Source organism: Leucopleurus acutus (genome assembly GCF_964270905.1).
Source record: "Leucopleurus acutus genome assembly, chromosome: 1".
Taxonomy (NCBI): domain Eukaryota; kingdom Metazoa; phylum Chordata; class Mammalia; order Artiodactyla; family Delphinidae; genus Leucopleurus; species Leucopleurus acutus.
In genome coordinates, this window is record NC_139142.1 from 82,622,201 (window position 1) to 82,643,904 (window position 21,704).

Below are 21,704 nucleotides of genomic sequence, written 5' to 3' on the forward strand. Positions count from 1 at the left end.
AAAACCAATGGGTCAAAAAAACCCAAAAAAAACCCAATGGGTCAATGAAGAAATCAAAGAGGAAATCAGAAAATACCTCAAGACAAATGAACATGGAAACACAGCACTCCAAAATCTACAGGATGCAGCAAAAGCATTTCCAAGAGGGAAGTTCATAGAGATACAGGTCTTTATCAAGAAACAAGAAAAATCTCAAATAAACAACATAACCTACCACCTAAAAGAATTAGAAAAAAAAAAGAACAAACAAGGCCCAAAGTCAGCAGAAGGAAGGATATAATAAAGGATTTATAAATTGAAGGATTTATTTCAAAGAGGAAATAAATAAAATAGAGACCCCAACAATAGAAAATATCAATGAAAACAGGAGCTGCTTTCTTTTGTAAAGGTAAACAAAATTGATAAAACTTTAGCTACACTCACCAAGAAGAAAAGAGGAGAGGACCCAAATAAAATAAGAAATAAAAGAGAAGAAAAGCAACTGATACCACAGAGATACAAAAAATCAGAATAGAATACTATGACCAATTATATGCCAACAAATTGGACAACCTAGAAGAAATGGACAAATTTCTAGAAACATATAGCCTTCCAAGACTGACTCACAAAGAAACAGACAATTTGAACAAACCTGTCACTAGTAGTGAAATTGAATTTGTAATAAAAAAAAACTTCCCAGCAAATAGAAGTCCAGGACCAGATAGCTTCATGGGTAAATTCTACCAAACATATAAAGAAGAACTAGTACTCATCCTTCTCAAACTATTCCAAAAAAATTGAAACGGATGAAACACTCCCAAATTCATTCTACAAGGCCACCATTACCCTGATACCAAAACCAGACAAAGATACTACAAAAAAAGAAAATTACAGGCCAATATCTTTGATAAATATAGATGCAAAAATCCTCAGTGAAATATTATCAAACCAAATCCAACAATATACAAAAAGGATCACACACCATGATCAAGTAGGATTTATCCCAGGGATCCAAGGATGGTTCAATATCTGCAAATCAATCAATGTGAAACACCACACTAACAAAAGAAAAGATAAAATTACATGATTATCTCAATAGACACAGAAAAAGCATTTGACAAAATTCATCATTCACTCATGAAAAAACTCTCATCCAAGTGGCTCTAGAGGGAATATATCTCAACATAATAAAGGCCATTTATGACAAACCCATAGCTAACATCATATTCAACAGAGAAAAGTTAAAAGCCTTTCCTCTAAATTCAAGAACAAGACAAGGTTGCCCACTCTTGAAACTTCTATTTAACATAGTATCGGAAGTACTAGCCACAGCAATCAGACAATAAAAAGAAAAGGCACAGAAATTGAAAGGGGAGAAGTGAAACTGTCACTATTTGCAGACGACATGATACTTTAATATAGAAAACCCTAAAGTCTCTACCCAAAAGCCATTAGAAATAATAAATGAATTCAGCAAGGTAGATGATACAAGATTAATATACAGAAATCTATTGCTTTTCCATACACTAATAATGAACTATCAGAAAAAAGTTTTCCCTTTTCAAACCAATCTCTTTTAAAATCACATCAAAAAGAATAAAATACCTAGGAATAAATTTAACGAAGGAGGTTGAAGACCTATACTGTGAAAACTATAAAACATTGATAAAGGAAATTGAAGATGATACAAAGAAATGGTAAAATATCCTGTGCTCTTGGATTAGAAGAATTAATATTGTTAAAATGTCCATACTACCCAAAGCAATCTACAGATTTGATGCAATCCCTATCAAAATACCCATGACATTTCACACAACTGGAACAAATAATCCTAAAATTCAGATGGAACAACAAAAGACCCCAAATTGCCAAAGAAATCTTGAGAAAAAAAGAACAAAGCAGGAGGTACCACCCTCAGACTTCAAACTATACTATAAAGCTACAGTAATCAAAACAGCATGGTACAAAAACAGGCACATAGATCAACGAAACAGAACAGGGAGCCCAGAAATAAAACCACACACTTATGTTCAATTAACCTATGACCTAGGAGGCAAGAATATACAATGGAGAAAAGACAGTCTCCTCAAGAAGTGTTGCTGGGGAAACTGGGCAGTTACAAGTAAAAGAATGAGATCACAATATTTCCTCACACCATATACAAAAATAAACTCAAAATAGATTAAAGACCTAAATGTAAGACCTGAAACCATAAAATTCCTAGAAGACAACATAGGTATAACATTCTTTGACATAAATTGTAGCAAAAATTTTTTGGACCTTTCTCCAAAGACAAAAGAAATAAAAGCAAAAATAAACAAATTGGACCTAATTAAACTTAAAAGCTTTTGCACAACAAAGGAAACCATCAACAAAACAAAAAGACAACCTACAGAATGGGAGAAAATATTTGCAAATGATATGACTGACAAAAGGTTTATACCAAAAATACATAACCAGGGCTTCCCTGGTGGCGCAGTGGTTGGGAGTCCACCTGCCGATTCAGGGGACACTGGTTCGTGCCCCAGTCCAGGAAGATCCCACATGCCGCAGAGCAGCTGGGCCCGTGGGCCATGGCTGCTGAGCCTGCGCATCCGGAGACTGTGCTCCACAGCGGGAGAGGCCACAGCAGTGAGAGGCCCGCATACCGCAAAAAAACACAAACAAAAACAAACAACCAGAAAAATACATAAACAGGTCATACAACTCAATATCAAAAGACAAACGATGAGCAGAAGATCTGAATAGACATTTTTCCAAAGACGACAAGCAGATGTCTTACAGGCACATGAAAAGATGTTCAACATCACTAATTATCAGAGAAATGCAAATCAAAACAAAATGGGATATCACCTTACACCTGTCAGAATGGCTATCATCAAAAAGCCTACAAATAACAAATGTTGGAGAGGATGTGGAGAAAAGGAAACCCTTGTACACTGTTGATGCGAATGTAAATTGGTGCAGCCATTATGGAAAACAGTACAGAGGTTCCTCAAAAAACTAAAAATAGAACTGCCAAATGACCCAGCAATTCCCTCCTGGGTCTATACCCAGAAAAAATGAAAACACTAATTCGAAGATACATGTACCCCAATGTTCATAACAGCACTATTTACAATAGCCAAAATATGGAAGCCACCCAAGTGTCCATCAACAGACAAATAGATAAGAAGTGTTATAAATATATATATACAATGGAATATTATGCAGCCATAAAAAGTATAAAATTCTGCCATTTGCAGCAATGTGGATGGACCTAGAGAATATTATGCTTAGTGAAATAAGTCAGACAAAGAAAGACAAATATTATATGATATCACTTACATGTGGAATCTAAAAAAATAACACGAATGTATGTAGCAAAACAGAAAGTGACTCACAGATATAGAAAAGAAACTAGTGGTTACCAGAGGGGGAAGGGAAGAGGGGAGGGGTAAATTAGGGCTATGGGATTAAGAGATGCAAAATACTCTGTATAAAATAGATAAGCAACAAGGATATATTGTATAGCACAAGGAATTGTAGCCATTATCTTGTAATAACTACTAATGGAGTATAGTCTGTAAAAATACTGAATCACTACGCTGTACACCTACAACCAATGTAATGTTGTACATCAACTGTATTTCAAAAAAAAAAAACAAAATGAGGTACTTCACACTAGAAACTTTTAAAACATCTGTGAAGCAAATCCTTATTTTCAATACCACAATTGAAACTGGTCCTCAATGTCACTAGGCTTGGTCCCTTTTGAAGTTTTATCTGACTCTGCCTTTTAGAAGCAGAATTTTAATATTCGTAACAGACTCAGTTCATCAAGGAAAAGAAAACTACATATCAATAATATTTGCTATTTAAAGAGAAAATGATAAATGGTTCTATTTTCTTCCTCTATGCTTACAGAAATCTCATCTGACTCATATTCACACATATCTGTTTCCTGAGAAAGAGAGGGAATATAATGTAACACCTGAACACACTGCAATTTCTTGTTACAATTACATCTTTAAAGGGCTTTTTGCCAAGAAAACTGGTTTAGCATGTTCATTTTTGATGTTTTGGTGTTCATTTTTGCATAAAGTACATAATGTCCAATTTAGTATTTTAGAATAAACTGATTAGCAAGTTATTTTACTAATTGTAAATGCTGAGGTTAGTAAAAGAAAAACTCCAGCTTCAGATAGGCTGACCTGCTCTCAAAATAATAATGTAGGACCTATTCCTTAAGGTTTATTATGTAATAAACAGAAAGTAAAATTGGTTCATATATTCACATCTATGCCATCTTAAGCCTCCATACTCACAGGGTCATTTTAATCAAACATTAGGATTATCTAGCACCATCAGAGGCATGTTTTCTGAAGTTATAGGTAAGCCACCATAGCTTCTTTCCATTAAGTCACATTAAGTTCTAGTTCATTCCATCTTTCCATGTTCTTCTCAGTGACAAATATACATCAGTGTGACTGCCATTCACATGGAAGTAAAGTTATATTTTAGCAAAATGCTGTTCCAAAGCCCCATACACTGACTCCACGGGAATGAGACCTCATAGACAGTAAATCATCATACCCAACTGAGTAAGTCTGATTACAGTAGACAAAGGGGAAATGCAGATACTTTGTTTCTACTAAAAACCTTCTGTCCAAAAAGAAAGGAAGAAAATCTTCTGTCCAAAAAGAAAAGAAAATACAAAAAGAAAGAAAGAAAAAGAGTAGAACAAAGTTCTCATGGCATATTTATTAAATGAAGATCTTGGTGGGAGAAGGCAGACCACACTCATTTAATTGAATTGCATGTTGTAAGTGAACTCTGCTGCTAGGTAAAAACTGTATAGCTTGTGGAATTTCACCAAAAGAAAAAAAGAAAAAGGTTCCAAATCTTTATATAGAATGTGAGGCTTGCATAATTCTTAAGCAATACCACCTGCTTTCATTCATAATGCAAAGAATAAATGTGAACCATACTTTCAGTGCATTATTCTAAAACTGGATCATTTAAATTCCTTTATTTATTAAACAGGCACTTGATTTAAGGCAGCACTTTGGACATCATAGAAGATGTAACATGAATCAGAAGATAGGACCCCTGTCCTCAAAAAGGTTACACAATTCTAAGGGAGAAAAAGTGTGGGTGTGTGTGCCAAATGATGTCAAGAGAGTGTGTGTAAAATGATGTGATCAATACCCTTGGACATTCAGAAGAGAAGTAAGACTTTTAAAAGAGAAGATGAGGGAAGGTTACATTCAGAGAGGATAGGGTTAGAATTCAACTACTATTGAAGGGATACCTGAACAAGCCTGAGAAGAAAGGGGCCTGAGCAACATGGGAAAGCACTGGGAATCCTGAGCCCAGATCAGCTACAACCTGAATAACATTTAGGGCACTAGATAGAGGTTGATTTCAAAGGGAACTGCAGGTCAGAGTGTGGAGGCCTTGAACAGCAGGCCTGTTCAAGAATTCAGACTTCATTCAATAGGCGGAGGAGAGTCATAGAAGCTTTTTAAGCTGGGAAGTATGTTTATCAAAGTTGTACTTTGGGGGAATTAGTCTAGGTGGTTGACAATGGCAGGAGGAGAGGAGAGACCAGAGGCAGGGAGGCCTGATCAGGTTATCGCATGGGTCCAGTTGTGGTAGGAAGAGCAAGGGAGGGGTGGACATGGGAGACACTGCAGGAGCAGAACAAACAAGATTGGAAGATTGGAAGTGGGAAGCAAGAGAGAGGGACGATTCAATGATGACTCAGATTTGAAGCCTGGGTGGTTGAGGTAACAGAAGTCAAGAGGACAATCTGAGTTGAGAGGGAAGAATGAGGAAATCAGTTTGAGGCCATATCTAGATGGCAGTTAGAAATACAGGGCTGAGGAGTTAGTTCAAAATTAGTAGATTATAGATTTAATAGGTAATAGATATAGATTTAATAGACAATATATTTTAGAGTAATCTACATGAGAGGAAAAACTGAAGCTATTTAAATAGACTCAACAAATACAACACAGACTATGTTAGACTTCTAACATAAATAAATAATTGAATATTTGTTTATATCAAAAAAACTGCCCATAGTACTTGTATCCTGTACCATTGTACCATTGTAAGATGCAACACTGGTTCAAAATTAAAACGAAAAACAAAAAACCTGACACTTTACAAGTAGCTGGGATGGGAAGTTTGCGTACAGAAACGAACAAAACCACAATGATATATGGCATTTTACAAATTCATTCCTTGGAACAAATTTTCATCACTGAAATTTGGAAGTTAAAATACTAAGCAAATCTACTCAAATTATTTGTATCCATTCAAACTAATTTCTCTTTTCCTCTGAAATCAACATTGTTTTCTGGATAACCATCAAGAATATGTATTAGCTACCATTAAGAATAATGCACTTCATATGAGTACTATTCTCAATCTTGATATGAACATTAATAAATACATTCATATGTTAGAATGCTCTTAATTGACCCCATTTGTGACTTTCAAGCATACCTCCTTATCCTACTCTACTTTAAACTATACTACCTTTATACTGAAGTGTTTAGTAAGGATTATTTTCAGTGTATTCTCCAAGCCTCACCTGGTCTGGGTTTCTCTGGAGGGCTGAGTTTCAGATGTTGGTCTTCGGATGAAAGGCTCACGTTGACGCCATACAGTGGATCATCCAAGAAAGAGGGCCTTTTCAGTCTCCCAACGCCAAGAGTCTTTGACATAAAATAGTCTTTTGTGTCACCAATAACCTTGTCCTCAGAAAGCTGGAGGCATTTCATATTCTTTGCTTCAACGACAAGAGCTTCTGACATAAAATGCCCAGTCGAGGCTTTGGTGAGATAGTAGCCTCTAGATGTTTCACTTTTGGCATTCTCAGGCATATTTGCGTCTTCCACCTCAGTGCTTTTGACCTTTGTTTTTGACTCATCTAGTGACTCAGAGAGAATAGATCTGGAAAGCTGGAGCAACTCAGGTGTTATATCCTCAATGTCTTTCTTTTCTCTTTCTGAAGACAGTCTAATCATGGATTTTTGTTTAAGTGTGCATTCATCCAGAAGACACCTTAACTGTTCCTCAGAGAGAAGTGATGTTGAATCTAACTGGTGAAATAAACCAGAAGTTTTCATAGTCAATTGATTAAGTAAACGCATTTAACTTTGGTAAGCTTCCAGTAGTATAGTACAAATGCAAGTAACAGGAAATCTTTTACTCAAAACACCCAAATAACAAAACCATTCATATTAAAGTATCCAAAATTGCAGGGGAAATGTACAACATGCCTAGAGAATAAGTTTAGAATCAATCACACACACTAAGATCCAGATAAAAGTCCCACAACACGGATGGAAATGAACTGCAGCACCAAATTAACCACTAACACTCCCTCTACACATAGAAGTACCTGGAGCTGAAATGAAGATATTAGAAAAGCACCTTCGATTTTATCAGTCTTGGGGCATCAAACAGGGTAGTAAGTAAGCAGCTGTTTGATAAATAGCCAGGAATCCTGCCATAATCTTCAGTAGGTGTTTCTCTGTTCCCACTGCTCCTTGGTGTAAACCCTATCACCACCCAATTCCTATATCAGGCAAACAGGGCAGATTCACCTGCCCCTGGGGATTCACCAATCCTATGTCTGTCTACAACTTTCAGTGGACAATACTACCAAAGACAGAAAAGGAAGAGTGAAGGGGTGGTGCATCCTGAGATGTGTAGTTGCTTCAATGTTACAGGCCTAGACAGAGGCCAGGGACATTCCAATAGCAGTGCATTCTGGGAAGAGGATTTGATCATACACATTTAATCTCCGCTTGTAGATGTTATCAGGGCTGATTGTTTCAACCAAGATCTTAAGGATTTAAAAATATTTCTTCTCTTCCAGTGATGCTCTCAGGAAATAAATCAAACAGAAGTACAGAGCTATGTTCTATAAGAATTCAACTGAACAGCATGCCACCTGAATTGCAACAATGTCAAAAAGAACGTGATTGAAATATATTGAAAGACACTGAAAAAAATTTCTCCTTCTTTAAAGAATCAGCACTGTCCCTGATTTACATGGTGGATTATCTAGGACAACACTAATCCTCCTTCACAGGGGAATGAATTATCTGAAAACAAGAAATTCCCATAAGAAAACCTAATCATGAATTGTAATCCCCTTAATTTCTACTTCAGTAAATTAAAACAATGCTGTTGGTCTACTTTGTAGGACACAGTAAGAATTAACCAAATATTCTGCATGTATAAAGTATTGGGGCGGAGCTGTTATTAGAACTAGTATATTTAATTCCCCATTACTGTGCAATGCTTCTAATGCAGCTAACAAAAAGTAGTACATTAAACAAATTTTGTATCATGCTTTTAAAAAATATTATGTGTTTTAAAATTATATTTAACTTCCATATATTAAAAACCAGTTTTCATAGTGGCGAGTACCATTATGAGTTTGAGAGTAACAAGAAATTGTCTGGGAATATATTCTTAATAATCATCTGGGATTCAAAATTCAGGTAAATCACCCTAAGGTTAATATGCACGTCAAAAAAAATAGGTTGAATTACATATTAGCAAATCCTACTTTTAATCACTAGACATTTCATGCATCCAGATGCATAGGAGCATTCCCTTCACCCTACTATGTATATGTAGTCAACTAGAAAATGAAGGCAGCCCTTATATGGTACTAGATAACTAAAATATACTTTCAAAATCTGCATATATAAAATTCCTTATAATGAGTAAACAATTCCATAGGATTTAGAAACCATCCACTCAGTGTCATCCTCAGCAAACATCCAAACCAAAGGCTTAACATATGAAATTTCCAGACCCTAGAAAAAAATCAGTCCATACTAGAGCAAGAGCGTGAAGGATTATGGAAGGAGGTCTCTGGGAGGGGCGGGGAATAAAAGAGGGGGAGGTGGAAGATGGGTAGATCATCTGATATGTTTGCTCATGTCCCCAAATAATATTGATAGGATAGATGCTTGGAAGTTCTGAAGACATATTTTGCTAGACACACAGAAATTTAAGTAAAAGGAAAAATAAAGCAATTATGAACTCTGGGGAAAACAGAAAGCTAGTTTTTCAGATAGATAACAGAAAATTAAGCAAAAGAAAATAAGATAATTATTAACTCTAGGACAAACAAAAAAGTTGTACAAGAAAGGATACTATAGTATACTACTTGCTTTTGCTGTAAATGATGCTTTCACAGTCATCATAATATAAATAGTGATGACTGGGATAACCAAAAATTGTGATTTAACTATTTTGGAGAAGTGGTAGGAGAGAGAAGGAATGTTTGGAGTAACAATGTGAAACCCTTGGCTATAATTATAGGAAGTCAATATATAATTGATATAACAATACAGTACCATCATATTATTGATATGAAATGTTAGGTCATTGTAAATTGATATAAAACTGATCAATTAGGAAGGCAAGCTATTAAGAAATAATATAGAGTTAAAGCAGGGGAAACCTTCTAAAGGAATTAAAAGGGGTTGACTCTGGAGAGCAAAACTAAGAAATGGGGAAGAATGGGCAAGGAGCTATCATTTTTGTTTAAAACATTTTAACACAACTATTTATTTTATTACTATAAGTAAAATTAACTTAAAATAAAATATAAAAGTGATTTAAATGCATTCAAAAATTTTAAATAAAATTAATTTAAAAATAAATATCTGGGGCTCTCCTGGTGGCACAGTGGTTAAGAATCCACCTGCCAATGCAGGGGACACAGATTTGAGCCCTGGTCCAGGAAGATCCCACATGCCGCAGAGCAACTAAGCCCGTGCGCCACAACAACTGAGCCTGCGCTCTAGAGCCCGCGAGCTACAACTACTGAAGCCCGTGCGCCTAGAGCCCGTGCTCCACAACAAGAGAAGCCACCACAATGAGAAGCCCACGCACCCCAATGAAGAGTAGACCCCCACTCACCTCAACTAGAGAAAGCCCGTGCACAGCAATGAAGGCCCGATGCAGCCATAAATAAATAAAATTATTTTTAAAAACTAAATAAAAAAATAAAACTCTGGAATATTAAAATGAAATTCCCAACTGGCTATATCTTTGGGCATCAGAAGCAGATCCAGGTTTCATGGAGCCTGAAGTTTATGTGATATTGGAGCAGGGGAGGGTACTTCTTTAAGAAAAAGAATACAAAATTACAAATAGAAAATAGGTATAAAAGTGAGTTTTTCTTCTTTGGAATGTGAAAAAGATCACAAAAAATTAATGGGGGAAACATCAAGTCCATCTCTTACACTATCTCTTTAGGTCATTTACCAGAAATGCTTATGTTTCCTGACTGCAACCTAGCTTCCTCTCCCCACTCAAAGTTCATACAAGAGAGGGTCCCTGAAGCTTAAGCTTCACTGGTTTCACAGTAAATCTTCTGGGTACTCCAAGATAAAGCATAACACATTTGAGTCTGTATGTACACAGAAATAAGCTCAACTACAATAACCCTGATCCTCTGGGGGAAGCAGCCCAATGGGAAAGAAAGGACTAGAACTTGGGCTTCAGTTCAAGCTTTGCCACCTTGTGCGTATCACCTAAGGGACCCATTTACTGCAGGTGTGAAAAAAGGAATTGAAGAAGATGATCTCTACGTTAACTTGTAGCTCTAAAATTGCTTTTTATGAATAACTACTCTAAAATTAAAAATACATATTAGAATAAGCTGTTCTATTGCACCTCAGAATGTCACCTGGGTAGAATTTATGAAAACAATAACAAAAAGAGAACTTTCATTTCTTTAATTTCTTCACAATACCATCTTGAACTCAAAAAATAACTAAAAATTCTCTGGTCTCAAAACATTGTAAGTACAAGTAAACCAAGTATATTAAGCTCTCAAATTAAATTAATTTCATTACAGTGTTTCTGGGTGGTAAGACATCAGAACCTTCAACACAAGCCGTCTTTCTCACCTTTTGATTCCCTGCAGAGTCTTGCCCACAGTACATGCTCAGTAAATCAGTGTTGTGGAAGGTTGCTGAGTGTTTTGAAATGGCTAAGTACTACATTAATATAAGTTATTTACAAATGCGGAACTGGACTAAATGGGGCTTATCACAAACATCCCTAATGGCCCTTGATAGGTCCGGGGCCATAACCCACACCTTTTATCCAGATTGATTTCAAACTCTGAACTAATTAAGCTCCGTATCTCAACGACTGACTCACTGTGCAAGCACAGTCAAGTAACCATCTGTTCAAGTCTTTACCTCAAAGTATTCATCTTTCATGCCAGCTCTAATTTTCCAGTATTTCATAAACAAGTTATTATTCATGCTATTCCTGTCGTTCATGAAATTCATCATAGTGCATCTCAGTCTTCATTTTTCCAGACCAGAGCCCAATCTATTTTCTCTCCTTCTATGAAAGCCTCTCTTTTCCCATCCTCATTTAAATAGTCTTTTTATGGATCTTCTTTCTTGTTTTAGCCAAAACACACGTACTCTGTAGTCATAGAGTAAATGTATTGGATTTTCTCATCAGGAAAAAACTATAGAACACTTGTGGTGTTAGTTCTCATGCATCTTGCTGGTCTTGTTGGCACCCCAGGTGATGTCGTACAGAATAATAAAAACTAGCATTTACTAAGCACCTACTTTGGGCCAGATACTGCCCTATGCATCTTACATGTATCAATTCCTTTAATCTCCATAACAAACCTATGCAGTAGATACTATTGTTATTCCCATTTTATAGATGAAGAACTGAGGCAATGAGAAATTAAGTAATCCGTCCTTGGTCATACAACTACTAGGTGGTGGGACTTGAATCCAGATAGTCTGGGTCCAGAGCTTATATGCCTTACCTAGTCTCTCATTGTAAATGAGTTCTTCCTCTACCATTCTCTAAGTATCCTTTTCCCAACTGACATTCACTTTTCTGTCCATTCCCTCAGATATTAAAAACCCTTCCTGTAGATTATTTCACTTAACTTTGGATTTTATTACCCCAACTACCTCAGCATCTTACACAGTGTCCTCTACTTCAGCTCACTTCAGGAAAAAAAAAAAAAAAAGACAACCCCACCTCCATTCACAGGGTGCCCACTGTTTATACTTCTCCACCCATATAAATACCAGTTTGGTGTAGGAGCTAAATCTGATGGGGAATGTAACTTGTAATTGCTGGTAAGGGATCACAGGCTGTGGATTACCTGACCTTCATCCCTGCCTCCCCTCCTATGCTAGGTATGTGGAGTTTCCCCAGCCATAAAAATCTCCACTCATTTGGTACTGGATTTGTTGACAAGGCAATCAAGATTTTATGTCTCTGGTGCAGATAACCAGAAAGTCAAGTATTACAAACTAGCAGAGGCAATTTTGTCCTTTGATGTAAGCTTATGTCTGATGTTGGGGTTTTTTTTCCCCACAAACACTAAGTTCCTAAAGGCCCACCCTATAAAGCCAATACATTTATCACAAGTGAGAAAATGGTGGGAAGCCAGAAGCCCTAAATGATTAACGGCAAGAGTGTGGATATAAATTGCTTTCAATGACATCAAGTTCTACTTTAAAATAAACAGCTAGAAAACACCCCACCCTTTGCTTAATTACCAATATATAAGTTTACAACTCTCTGTTGCAGCCACTGCTGGCAACACTTAAGCAGTAGTTTAGTCAAGGTTTTTTAGCCATTAGGGACAGAAATCCTTATCTCAAAAAAACCCCCCAAAACAGGGTAGGCTATGGTGAACTCCTTTAGCTTTCGCTTGTCTAGAAATCTCTTCATCTCAGGCAGTAGAGGTGAGTGTTGATGTAGGATCTAAGAAGTCACCTCATGGATAGCAATAAGCAGGAAATGAAGTATCAACAGGCCTGTTGGGGTCTGGAGATGAGACGCCCCCAGGAACCAAAGTCATGTGCGTCGTCGTTCTCTTACTGAGTCCCTGTGGTCTCTTAACTCACTGCTTGTCTGATGCATGCTCCTCTCTGCAAACCAGCTTTCTCTGCTTATTAAAGGTTTCTGCTCTCTCACAACCTCAGCTTGCCCAGGTAGCATGAGTTAACTCTGGTCTGCAATCAGCATGACATTAAGAGTCTGTCACCCACCAATGACTGACAGTGGTCTCTATGTCTATTAGCTCAAATTTTCAAGCAAGATAACCTGGTTGGTCACTGACCAAATGACGGACTGAAATGTCAGTTTCAAGTGTTTACCACTAGTCCAATCACCTGTGGTGAGGGTCACATAGTATGAACTTGGCCACTCAAGTCCATGCTTTTGGGTAAGGGGGATTTCCCAAAGAAGAAGGCATGAGCAGAGCAGGGACCCCAAAATAAATCTACCACATTGCTAAACTAGAATTGCTATTAAGTACATAACCAATAGAAGGGACCTGACACTTAATGAAGTTTTATAGCCAACTAAAGGATTAAGAGTCAAGGAGTTGCCAAACATCACCTATCTCATTCAGTCTGAGCACTCACTGAATAGCTAACTGAGATAGAAAAGTAGAATTACTTGTCAGAAAATATTCACTTGTAGACAGAATGGTAAGACTTCCAGGTGGACTACAGAACAGCACTTTCAAGTCAATATGCTCCTAATCAGCTCATATGAGCTCAACAGAGTCACATCACTTGTGGCTCTTAAGAGTAAACAAGCCTGAAAATGATGGGGGTAAGTGATTAGTGTTCCTCTGAATGTCTGCATCAACAAGGATACACTGCCAAGGACTCACAGAAGGAACAGGCTTATTCACCCTTCCCCCTCCTTAGCTCCTTCCCTCCCTATCCTATTCTTCGCCCTTCCTCTCTTACACTGAGGCTACCCCAGTCACACAGAGGCAAGTCTGGCAGGTACGATGCTCTTCAGAGGCCACAAAGGTCCCAGCAGCCAGGCAAGATCTGGCATATTTTTACCCAGAATAGTCAGAGGTTGTTCAGCCAGAGGAGGCTCTGAACTCTAGTCAAAAGGTCACTGCCAGAGAAACTATGTAAAACATTAGGAATAAGGGCTGAGGCCAGGTTGTAAACAGGAAAATGAGTCAGCCCCCAGGTCAGAAGCTGGAGGATCTGTGGATAGAATAACAGTGTGTGAAATAGGTCAAGATGAGCGGCTCTGAAGTGAGTTCATAAATGTCGTGATGGTATTGGAAGTCCGCTTTTATGCGGGGCCTGCCATGTCAAAGTAACCATGTAGCAGCATAGGACACCCCCCTTGCCCAGGCCACCTATCTTCCCCGAATGACTAGGAGAGGCAGGGCTTGGAAGGGTTTGCCTGATGTGTTTGCTCCATGAAAGGCTGCTGTGCCCGTGAGCATTCGGTGATGGTTCTTCCCAGCCTAGGTGCCAGAGCTGGTATCCATGACATCAGGCTTTCTGTTTCTAAGAGGACGAGAAGGGTGGGATGCCAGCAGGATCCCAGTGTATAAAGGAAGGGTGGGCATGGATGGGAGGATCTAGAAGCAGGGTATGGGATCCTCCATTCCTCCAATTTGAAAAGGGGCCAAGAACTCAGCTTTAGTTGATGACATAGTCAGAAGGGTGCAGATGAGCCTGGAGGACAGCTAGATCGACTTCACAACTTCGGTTTCTAAAAGAATGATGGGGGAAAAGGGCTCTCATTTTTCCATTCTGGGGGGAAACTATCACTTGAGCATTGCCAGCAGCTGCTGTTTTTTAGCAGTAGAGACAGCAGATCAACTTCAATCAGATTCCCCTTGTTCTGAGTGAGTCACTGGAATGGCCCTTCTGTAACACATCTGTCACTTCCTTGCCAGAAACAAGGCTTGGGTTCCAGCTCTGCAGCTGGAAGGAGCCTGGCACCCCTGTCCCACATTCTCCCAGCAAAACAAAGCTTAACCAGGAGGTTGTCAGAAATGAGGTGAGCAAGTTTGTACACAGAGCATTTCTTCTGGTCACAGGGGGCTGGAGCGCCCACCCACCTACCCACCCAGCCCCCACTCCCTGGGGAAATATATCCTGTATGTTACTTTTAGAACAACTAATTCTCACTGCTATGCAAGATGGCTAGTTTATCGGATAGTAACAGTTATGAAAATCATTTGCACGGTCTTCTCTACTCTCAGTTTGAAGTTTATTTTTACTATGTAGAGGTAAGTTGGGTCAGAGGAGGTCATGACGGGGTCAGAGTCAAGAGAGCCACTAGCTATTTAAATGCTTAAACGTGGGCCAGAGTCCAGATCAAGCTTCACCCTTTTGTCGGAGGTCAGCTGGGACATGAGTCAAGTTAGAGCGATATGGTATCATCAGAAGAGATAACCGACAAGGACCTACTGTGCAGCACAGGGAACTCTGCTCAATACTCTGTAATAACCTAAATGGGAAAGAATTTGAAAAAGAGTAGATGCATGTATATGTATAACTGAGTCACTTTGCTGTACACCTGAAATGAACACAACATTGTTAATCAACTCTACTCCAATATTAAAAACTAAACTAAACTAAAGAACGCCTGTATGCCCACAGGGCTGCAGAACTTTAAATACTTCTCTTGACATCATGTAAACTTCCCATTAAGGAGAAGGTGACCTCAGAACTCTGTCTCCGGGATCTTCAGCATGCGCTTTCTGGGCTAGCCTAGAAGCAGTGGTGCCGTGGTCACCACAGGACCATCCCCAACAAGGGCTCATTTAAGGTCAGGTCAGGCGAGGATATCCAACAGGAGTTAAGGAGGATAACTGATCACAACTCACACCCAGCCCAGGAGGACACGGAGGAGGCCACCTACTGGCACTGAAACAAAGTGGAGATACAGCATGGCCTAAAAGGTAGTACCTGACCTCACACGGCCTGTCAACGGATCGAACAAAGCCTCCAGGCTCTGACCAAGAGGACTTCTGCTTTCCAGAGACATGGGCCCTCGATTGGTGATCAGTGCCACATTCATCAGCTGCTCTGAGGACAACTCTTCCGCCTTTTGCTGTGCAGTGTCTCACTATGGTAGCATTATCCAGATGGCCCCAATCAGAGAGAACCCTCAGCTGGACCCCACCTGTCGCCAAGCAGGACCCGAAGGGACCTTCCCAGAATAGGACTCCCCCACGCCCATGTCCTCCGCCTGCCTTCTGTCTGTAGAGAAACTCTACCAAAGCATAAGTTTAATCAGAGACATGAAAAAATGCAGAAGTGAAGGAAAACAGTTAAACAGGACCAAATAATAATAGTTTAGCCATTAAACAAAGTCAAGGACCTTTAGTTCCTCCTCAAGGGCTTTATAGATAATACTCTGAGCTGTTTTGCAGGTACTGACGCTCCCACCAGATGGAGGAAGGGAACTGTATGCTGCCACCAGCGCATAGATCCCAGATTGATTGGAACCACAAGGTTGATGATGTTGACTTCCTATTACCTCACCTCCAACCAATCAGAAGAAGGTCCACGAGCTGATCACACACCCCACAACCCCCCTCCCTCACCCTCTCTTTAAAAACCCTTTCCCTGAATGCCTTCGGGGAGTTCGGGTCTTTCAAGCACTAGCCGCCTGGACTCTTTGCTTGGTGCCCTGCACTAAACACCACACTTTCCTTTGCCACAGCCTGGTGTCAGTAGACTGGCTTTACTACGCACGGGCGAGCAGACCCAAGTTTGGTTCAGTAACACACCCACATAAGTGAGACCCCTCAGAGAGATGCCCAACCCTGGGAACTGGAAAAGGAAACTGAATATTTCCCTGAATGGATAAGAAGTTTCCTAGCAGCACAGACAAGCCCAGGGGCCATGGCTGCACTCTCATTCAAATGCTCCAACATGACCATACCTGGTTTATCCATCACCCAGAGCTGCGCACCTGCCTGCAGCTGGGCTGAGTGGATCTAACAAGGTTTGTGCTGCCCCCAAAGCTGTGGATCCAGGTATCGCTATTGATGTCACTGCCACGCCCCTCCTGTCACCCTCAGGCACATCATGCCCCTCTTGCCTCTCATCCAGGACTTCCCTATTGCTGCTGAGTTGTGACTTGCTAATGAGGTGTGAGATGCTCAGCTGGCCACTTCTAGGCTTGTGCAAATCAGTCAGCCCTTGGGGTAGACTTTGACCAAGAGGGGAGAGGCACCAGTGGGTAAAATCCTTCCCCTTCCTCCTCCTGGAAGGACTGCCCTGAAATGTAGTCCCCCATATGGATTCTCTCTGAAGGTGTCCCCCCAAGATGAAACAATCAGCGTTGTCGCCACCCCTCGCCATTTCTGCTTTTCTGGTGTTGCTTTAGCCAATTAAGTGGCAGCCTGTGAGTTTCAGGCTCTGCTCTTCCAGACTGAGACAGTCACAGCAAGCAACAGCCTCCAAGTGCGGGCAGGGCTCTGGAAGTGGCAGCTTGAGCTGCACAGAATGGGCCTGGGAGCACTGGGCCAGCAGCTCCACCCCAGCCTCTATAAACTGGTCAAAGGCTCCCACGGCAGAGCTGGCTGCATGCAGACACTGCAGAGCTATGGCCAGCACTGTCGAGATCCTATGAGGCAAAGTAATGCTTTAGGATCCTTGGGGCTCATGGCTTAAGAGCTGGTTCCTACTGCCACTGCTAGATGGGAGCAGCAGAGCACTGCCCAAGGGATTGGCTCAAAGGAGAAAAGCCCTTGGAGTCCTGGGAGGACATCTGCCCAGGGCAGCCAGAGGGAGGTAGCAGAGCTGCAGGGATTATATGAATTGGAGCTAAGGGGAGACAGCCCAGGTCATAGCTTAGGTTTGAGTGTCAAGATAAACAGAAAAAAAAAAAAAAAGACAAACACGAGGTGTAAAAGTGGCCATGGAATGGTGTTCCATACCAAGTCACATCCACTGCAAAGACAGAGGAGGTCTGCCTTCATTCTGGGCGGGCAGAGTTCAAGACCAGGCCAGAGCTCTAAAGAAAGTTAAACAGGAACAGACCCTACCCTGTCAGCAGCCACTGATGGATCAAAATGAAGGGCTGGGGAAGCCGTGCAAATACGTGACATTCCTCTACATCTTACATGCATCTCCAGCATCCTTTCTCCATGTTGTTTTCCCACAGCCATTGATATTTCATTTGGTAAAATGCCCCAAGTTAAGTGTCCCCTAGGCTGCATGTTATCTTTTTGAAAAACAACGAAAAACAAAAAAACCCAAAAAACAGAAACCCCCAGGTGGAGAGGAAATACCCTTAACAACAGCATAGAGTAGGAGATAGAGGCTGCCGTTTCTGAGTTTAAACCCCAGCTCTCTCACTCCTAGCTGTTCCATTCCATATTGGGCAGAGTATTTGATCTCTCAAAACTTCAAACGTCTAAACTGTAAAAGTGAAACAACAACTTGCTGACTCCTAACAACTGGTTGTGAGGAGTACTAACAACTAACAATATGCAAATGAGCATGAGATACATGCGTGAGGCTGCTAGCACCGCACCTGATGCAGAGTAGGTAGGATTTCAATCAATGCTGGAACACCGGGAGGAACACCATGCTTCACTGAGAAGCAGTAGTGGCTAGATGACCCAGTTACGAAGTTATCAACTTAAGTCTGTATGTTCCAAGTTCCAGTGGCCCCTACTACTGAGGGTCTCTCTGGGGTACCAGGAATAGAGCTTTGCACATCATGTCACAACTAACAATCTGCAATGAGTGAACTGTCCTGTATACTCTAATGGATTCATATGGGGCTACAGCAACCATCAGATGCCAGGAGAGGACACACACGAGGGAAAGGTTGGAACATGAATCTTCGTCTTCCCCGCAGGAAGCTTACACTTCAGGGCAGATGCTATTAAGTCTTCAGTACCAGAAAGTACCATAGCAACCAAAAAGGACCAGAAAGGGGCTGGTTTCAAGACACTTTTATAATTGCTCAAAATAATCAATGTCAGGACTCAAGATGAATTTTGTGAAGCAGAGGAATGTACGTGAAATGCATTTATTTCATGCACAGGACACTTTTCCCTTTCACCAATGTCCCCTCCTTGCTCTGCTCCCTTCCCTAAGGCATCTGAAGACCCCATGCTGCCTCCTCAGCCCTCTCCACCTGAGCACACATTCCTCAAAAAGTATACTCAATTCCAAACCATTTTTTTTTGCAGTACGCGGGCCTCTCACTGTTGTGGCCTCTCCCGCTGTGGAGCACAGGCTCTGGACGCGCAGGCTCAGCGGCCTTGGCTCACAGGCCCAGCCACTCCACGGCATGTAGGATCTTCCCGGACCGGGGCACGAACCCGTGTCCCCTGCATCGGCAGGCGGACTCTCAACCACTGCGCCCCCAGAGAAGCCCCCAAACCATTTTAAATGTCCCACTGCCCTCACATCAAAACTTACCTGTTCTGAGATGTGTTTCCTCATTACTCTCCCTCAGACAAAGAGATCTAGGTCCATCTATAATCCTCCCAAGGAACAAGCTCAAATTTTACAGGAGCTTCTTCAAATCAGAATGACTTAGTCCAAAGACATGATTCTACGAATGGGAATCCGGGCCCCACAGCTGGATGGTAGATGATATTTGAGAGATACCATTTTTAGCAGCCTCAGAGAGGCCATATAGTGAGACCTAGTCTAGCGCTACAAATGATTGGTCCTGTCAAATCTCATCAGATCTGATTTTCCTCTTGGGTGTAAATCTCGCACCAGAGAGTTAACTCCACGTTTAACTTGTTAATCAAGGAGAGCTTTTTCTGGTTACAGACAGATGACCTGTAGCTTTTCCCAGGGTTAAACAAGTGCTCCTGAAGCTTTACCCAGTCTAGACATGTATCTGAAACATCTAATTACCCCTGTATAGCCTGCATGGCACACAACGCCCGACGTCATTACATAAACATGAAGCTCCCTACTAATATTGCTGCTCAGTGAGCTGTCCTTTTACATTTGCCAATCTGAAAGTGAAATCATGCTACCACTAAGAATAAGGATAGTATGCTGTGAACAAGAACTGCCAAGTTTTGCTATGACGCAAAATTTGTGGGAGTTAAATTCTCTAAGAATTAAACAAAAAATCCACGCAGTGAACTGGATCCAAATTCATAAGGAGCTAAATTGCTTGATGCATATTCTCTCTGAATTTAATTTTCCCTTCCACATAGAACAAGAGGCTATATGAAAGGGCTAACTCTTTCCACCTCCCTGGTTGTCAGGTCCTACATTAGGCAGGTGACCAAACCAGCCCTGGTCATTAGTTAGTTGCACTGGGGTTGGGGTGTGGAGTTGGGGTATGGATAGAGTTTATATAAAGTCAAGGACCATCCACCATGTACCAAGAATGCTGACATACATTATTCCATTCCATGCTCCCAACTACCCAATGAGGAGAACTGGGAAATCATTCTCCACATTGAACAGATAAGGAAACTAAGGCTCAGAGAAATTAAGTATCTTGGTCCAAGGCCCAGAAATAATAAAAACTGAAGCCAGAATGTAAACCCAGAGCTTTTCATACCCTTACTCTTCACACAGATGCTCAGAAGAGTTGGTTAAGCTCCATTTTCCAGGAGAGGCGCTCTGGCAGCAGCATGGTACCATGACATGCCCCCTCCACACTCTATTTTACATCTGAAAATGTTATAGAGCAGGACAGCCTAATAGAGTCCCTTCCACTTCATAAACTTGAAGCAGAAGTATGAACAAGAGGTCCTTCCACTGGCTGACAGCTGCCCCCTACTTCCCCCAAACCTGGAATGCCAGGTTATATCAGCACAGCACCCGCTTCGTCTGCCTTCCCTGATAGATGTTAAGTTTCTCAAGACTGGGTGGGGTCCTCCCCATCTCTGTGTCACCATGTCTGTGGCACAAGAGAGACACAAGGCAACGTTTTACTGGCTATACGAAACTTTCTTTGGGTGTTCCTCCACCTTCTACAGTGGCACTCACTCTATAAACTAAACTCAGTGGTCTCAGTCTGTCCTCCCAGGATACAGCCCAGCCCCTTCTCTCCCCTGTGTCCTGTTCCCTCTGGACTCTGCTCTCTCAATTTGGCTTTGGAAGGTAATGGTTTAATGGATTAATGAACCTTCACTGATTATTTGGGAAGACCAGATAACAATGCCTTAACTCCTAAAGAATTCCCAAACATTTCAGATGCCAGCAACGGTAGTCAGACAGACAAGTTGGCTGAAGGAAGAGGATACTTCTGGTCCTCTCTGTATCACCCTCCACAGGCAATGACTCACCCTAGCTGTGGATGCCCCCTCATCCCCACCAACTTCAGGAATTTAGTTCCACTGACCAAGGAAAAATGCTTCAGATTCACAAAAATTCCCAAGTGCAATAAAAAGCCTACACTCTGGACCTATGACTGTGATATTCACTACATGTTTGACATAGAGGTTTAATTTGGTCTGCCATGAAAATAGAACTGAATAATAATCACAGTCTTTGTGGTTAGGTTTAATTATGGAAATCTACTCATGTACTTATACAGAAAGCCTCACAAGCATGGCAGAAAACCATTTCTTTTTATAAATATTTATAGGGAAAGAGCCTTCTGAAAAGGTTCTTTATTAGTAAATAAATACTTCAAATAAGCAAGGCAAAATAGGGTCCCCACCTTTCATAGGATATATTTTCTAATCATGTCATATTAACATTCTCTCTTTTGATTTCCAGTGATAGGCGAGGACAAGCTCCAGCCTCTGCTCCAGGTTGGGGTGCTGAGTCACTTATTTAGAATGGAATATGCAGGGTATCAAGACGGACAAGTACAATCCATATTCAGTGTGGTGGTATTGAAAACACCACCTAATTGAATATGTTAAAATATCCTGGCTGAAGAAATAGAAAAAAAAAGCAGTAGAAGCTTTATATCTT

At 40.7% G+C, this 21,704-nt stretch overlaps 1 protein-coding gene across 1 annotated transcript in view; it reads right to left on the reverse strand.

The window, feature by feature from the left end:
* FSIP1 (fibrous sheath interacting protein 1) overlaps positions 1-21,704 on the reverse strand; it is a gene marked incomplete at its 5' end in the record, with an annotated part of 194,526 nt that overhangs the window by 9,606 nt on the left and 163,216 nt on the right. The window contains one exon of the mRNA XM_082848644.1: positions 6,563-7,073. Coding sequence (XP_082704770.1) covers positions 6,563-7,073 — 511 coding nt within the window. The remainder of the gene's footprint in view (positions 1-6,562; positions 7,074-21,704) is intronic.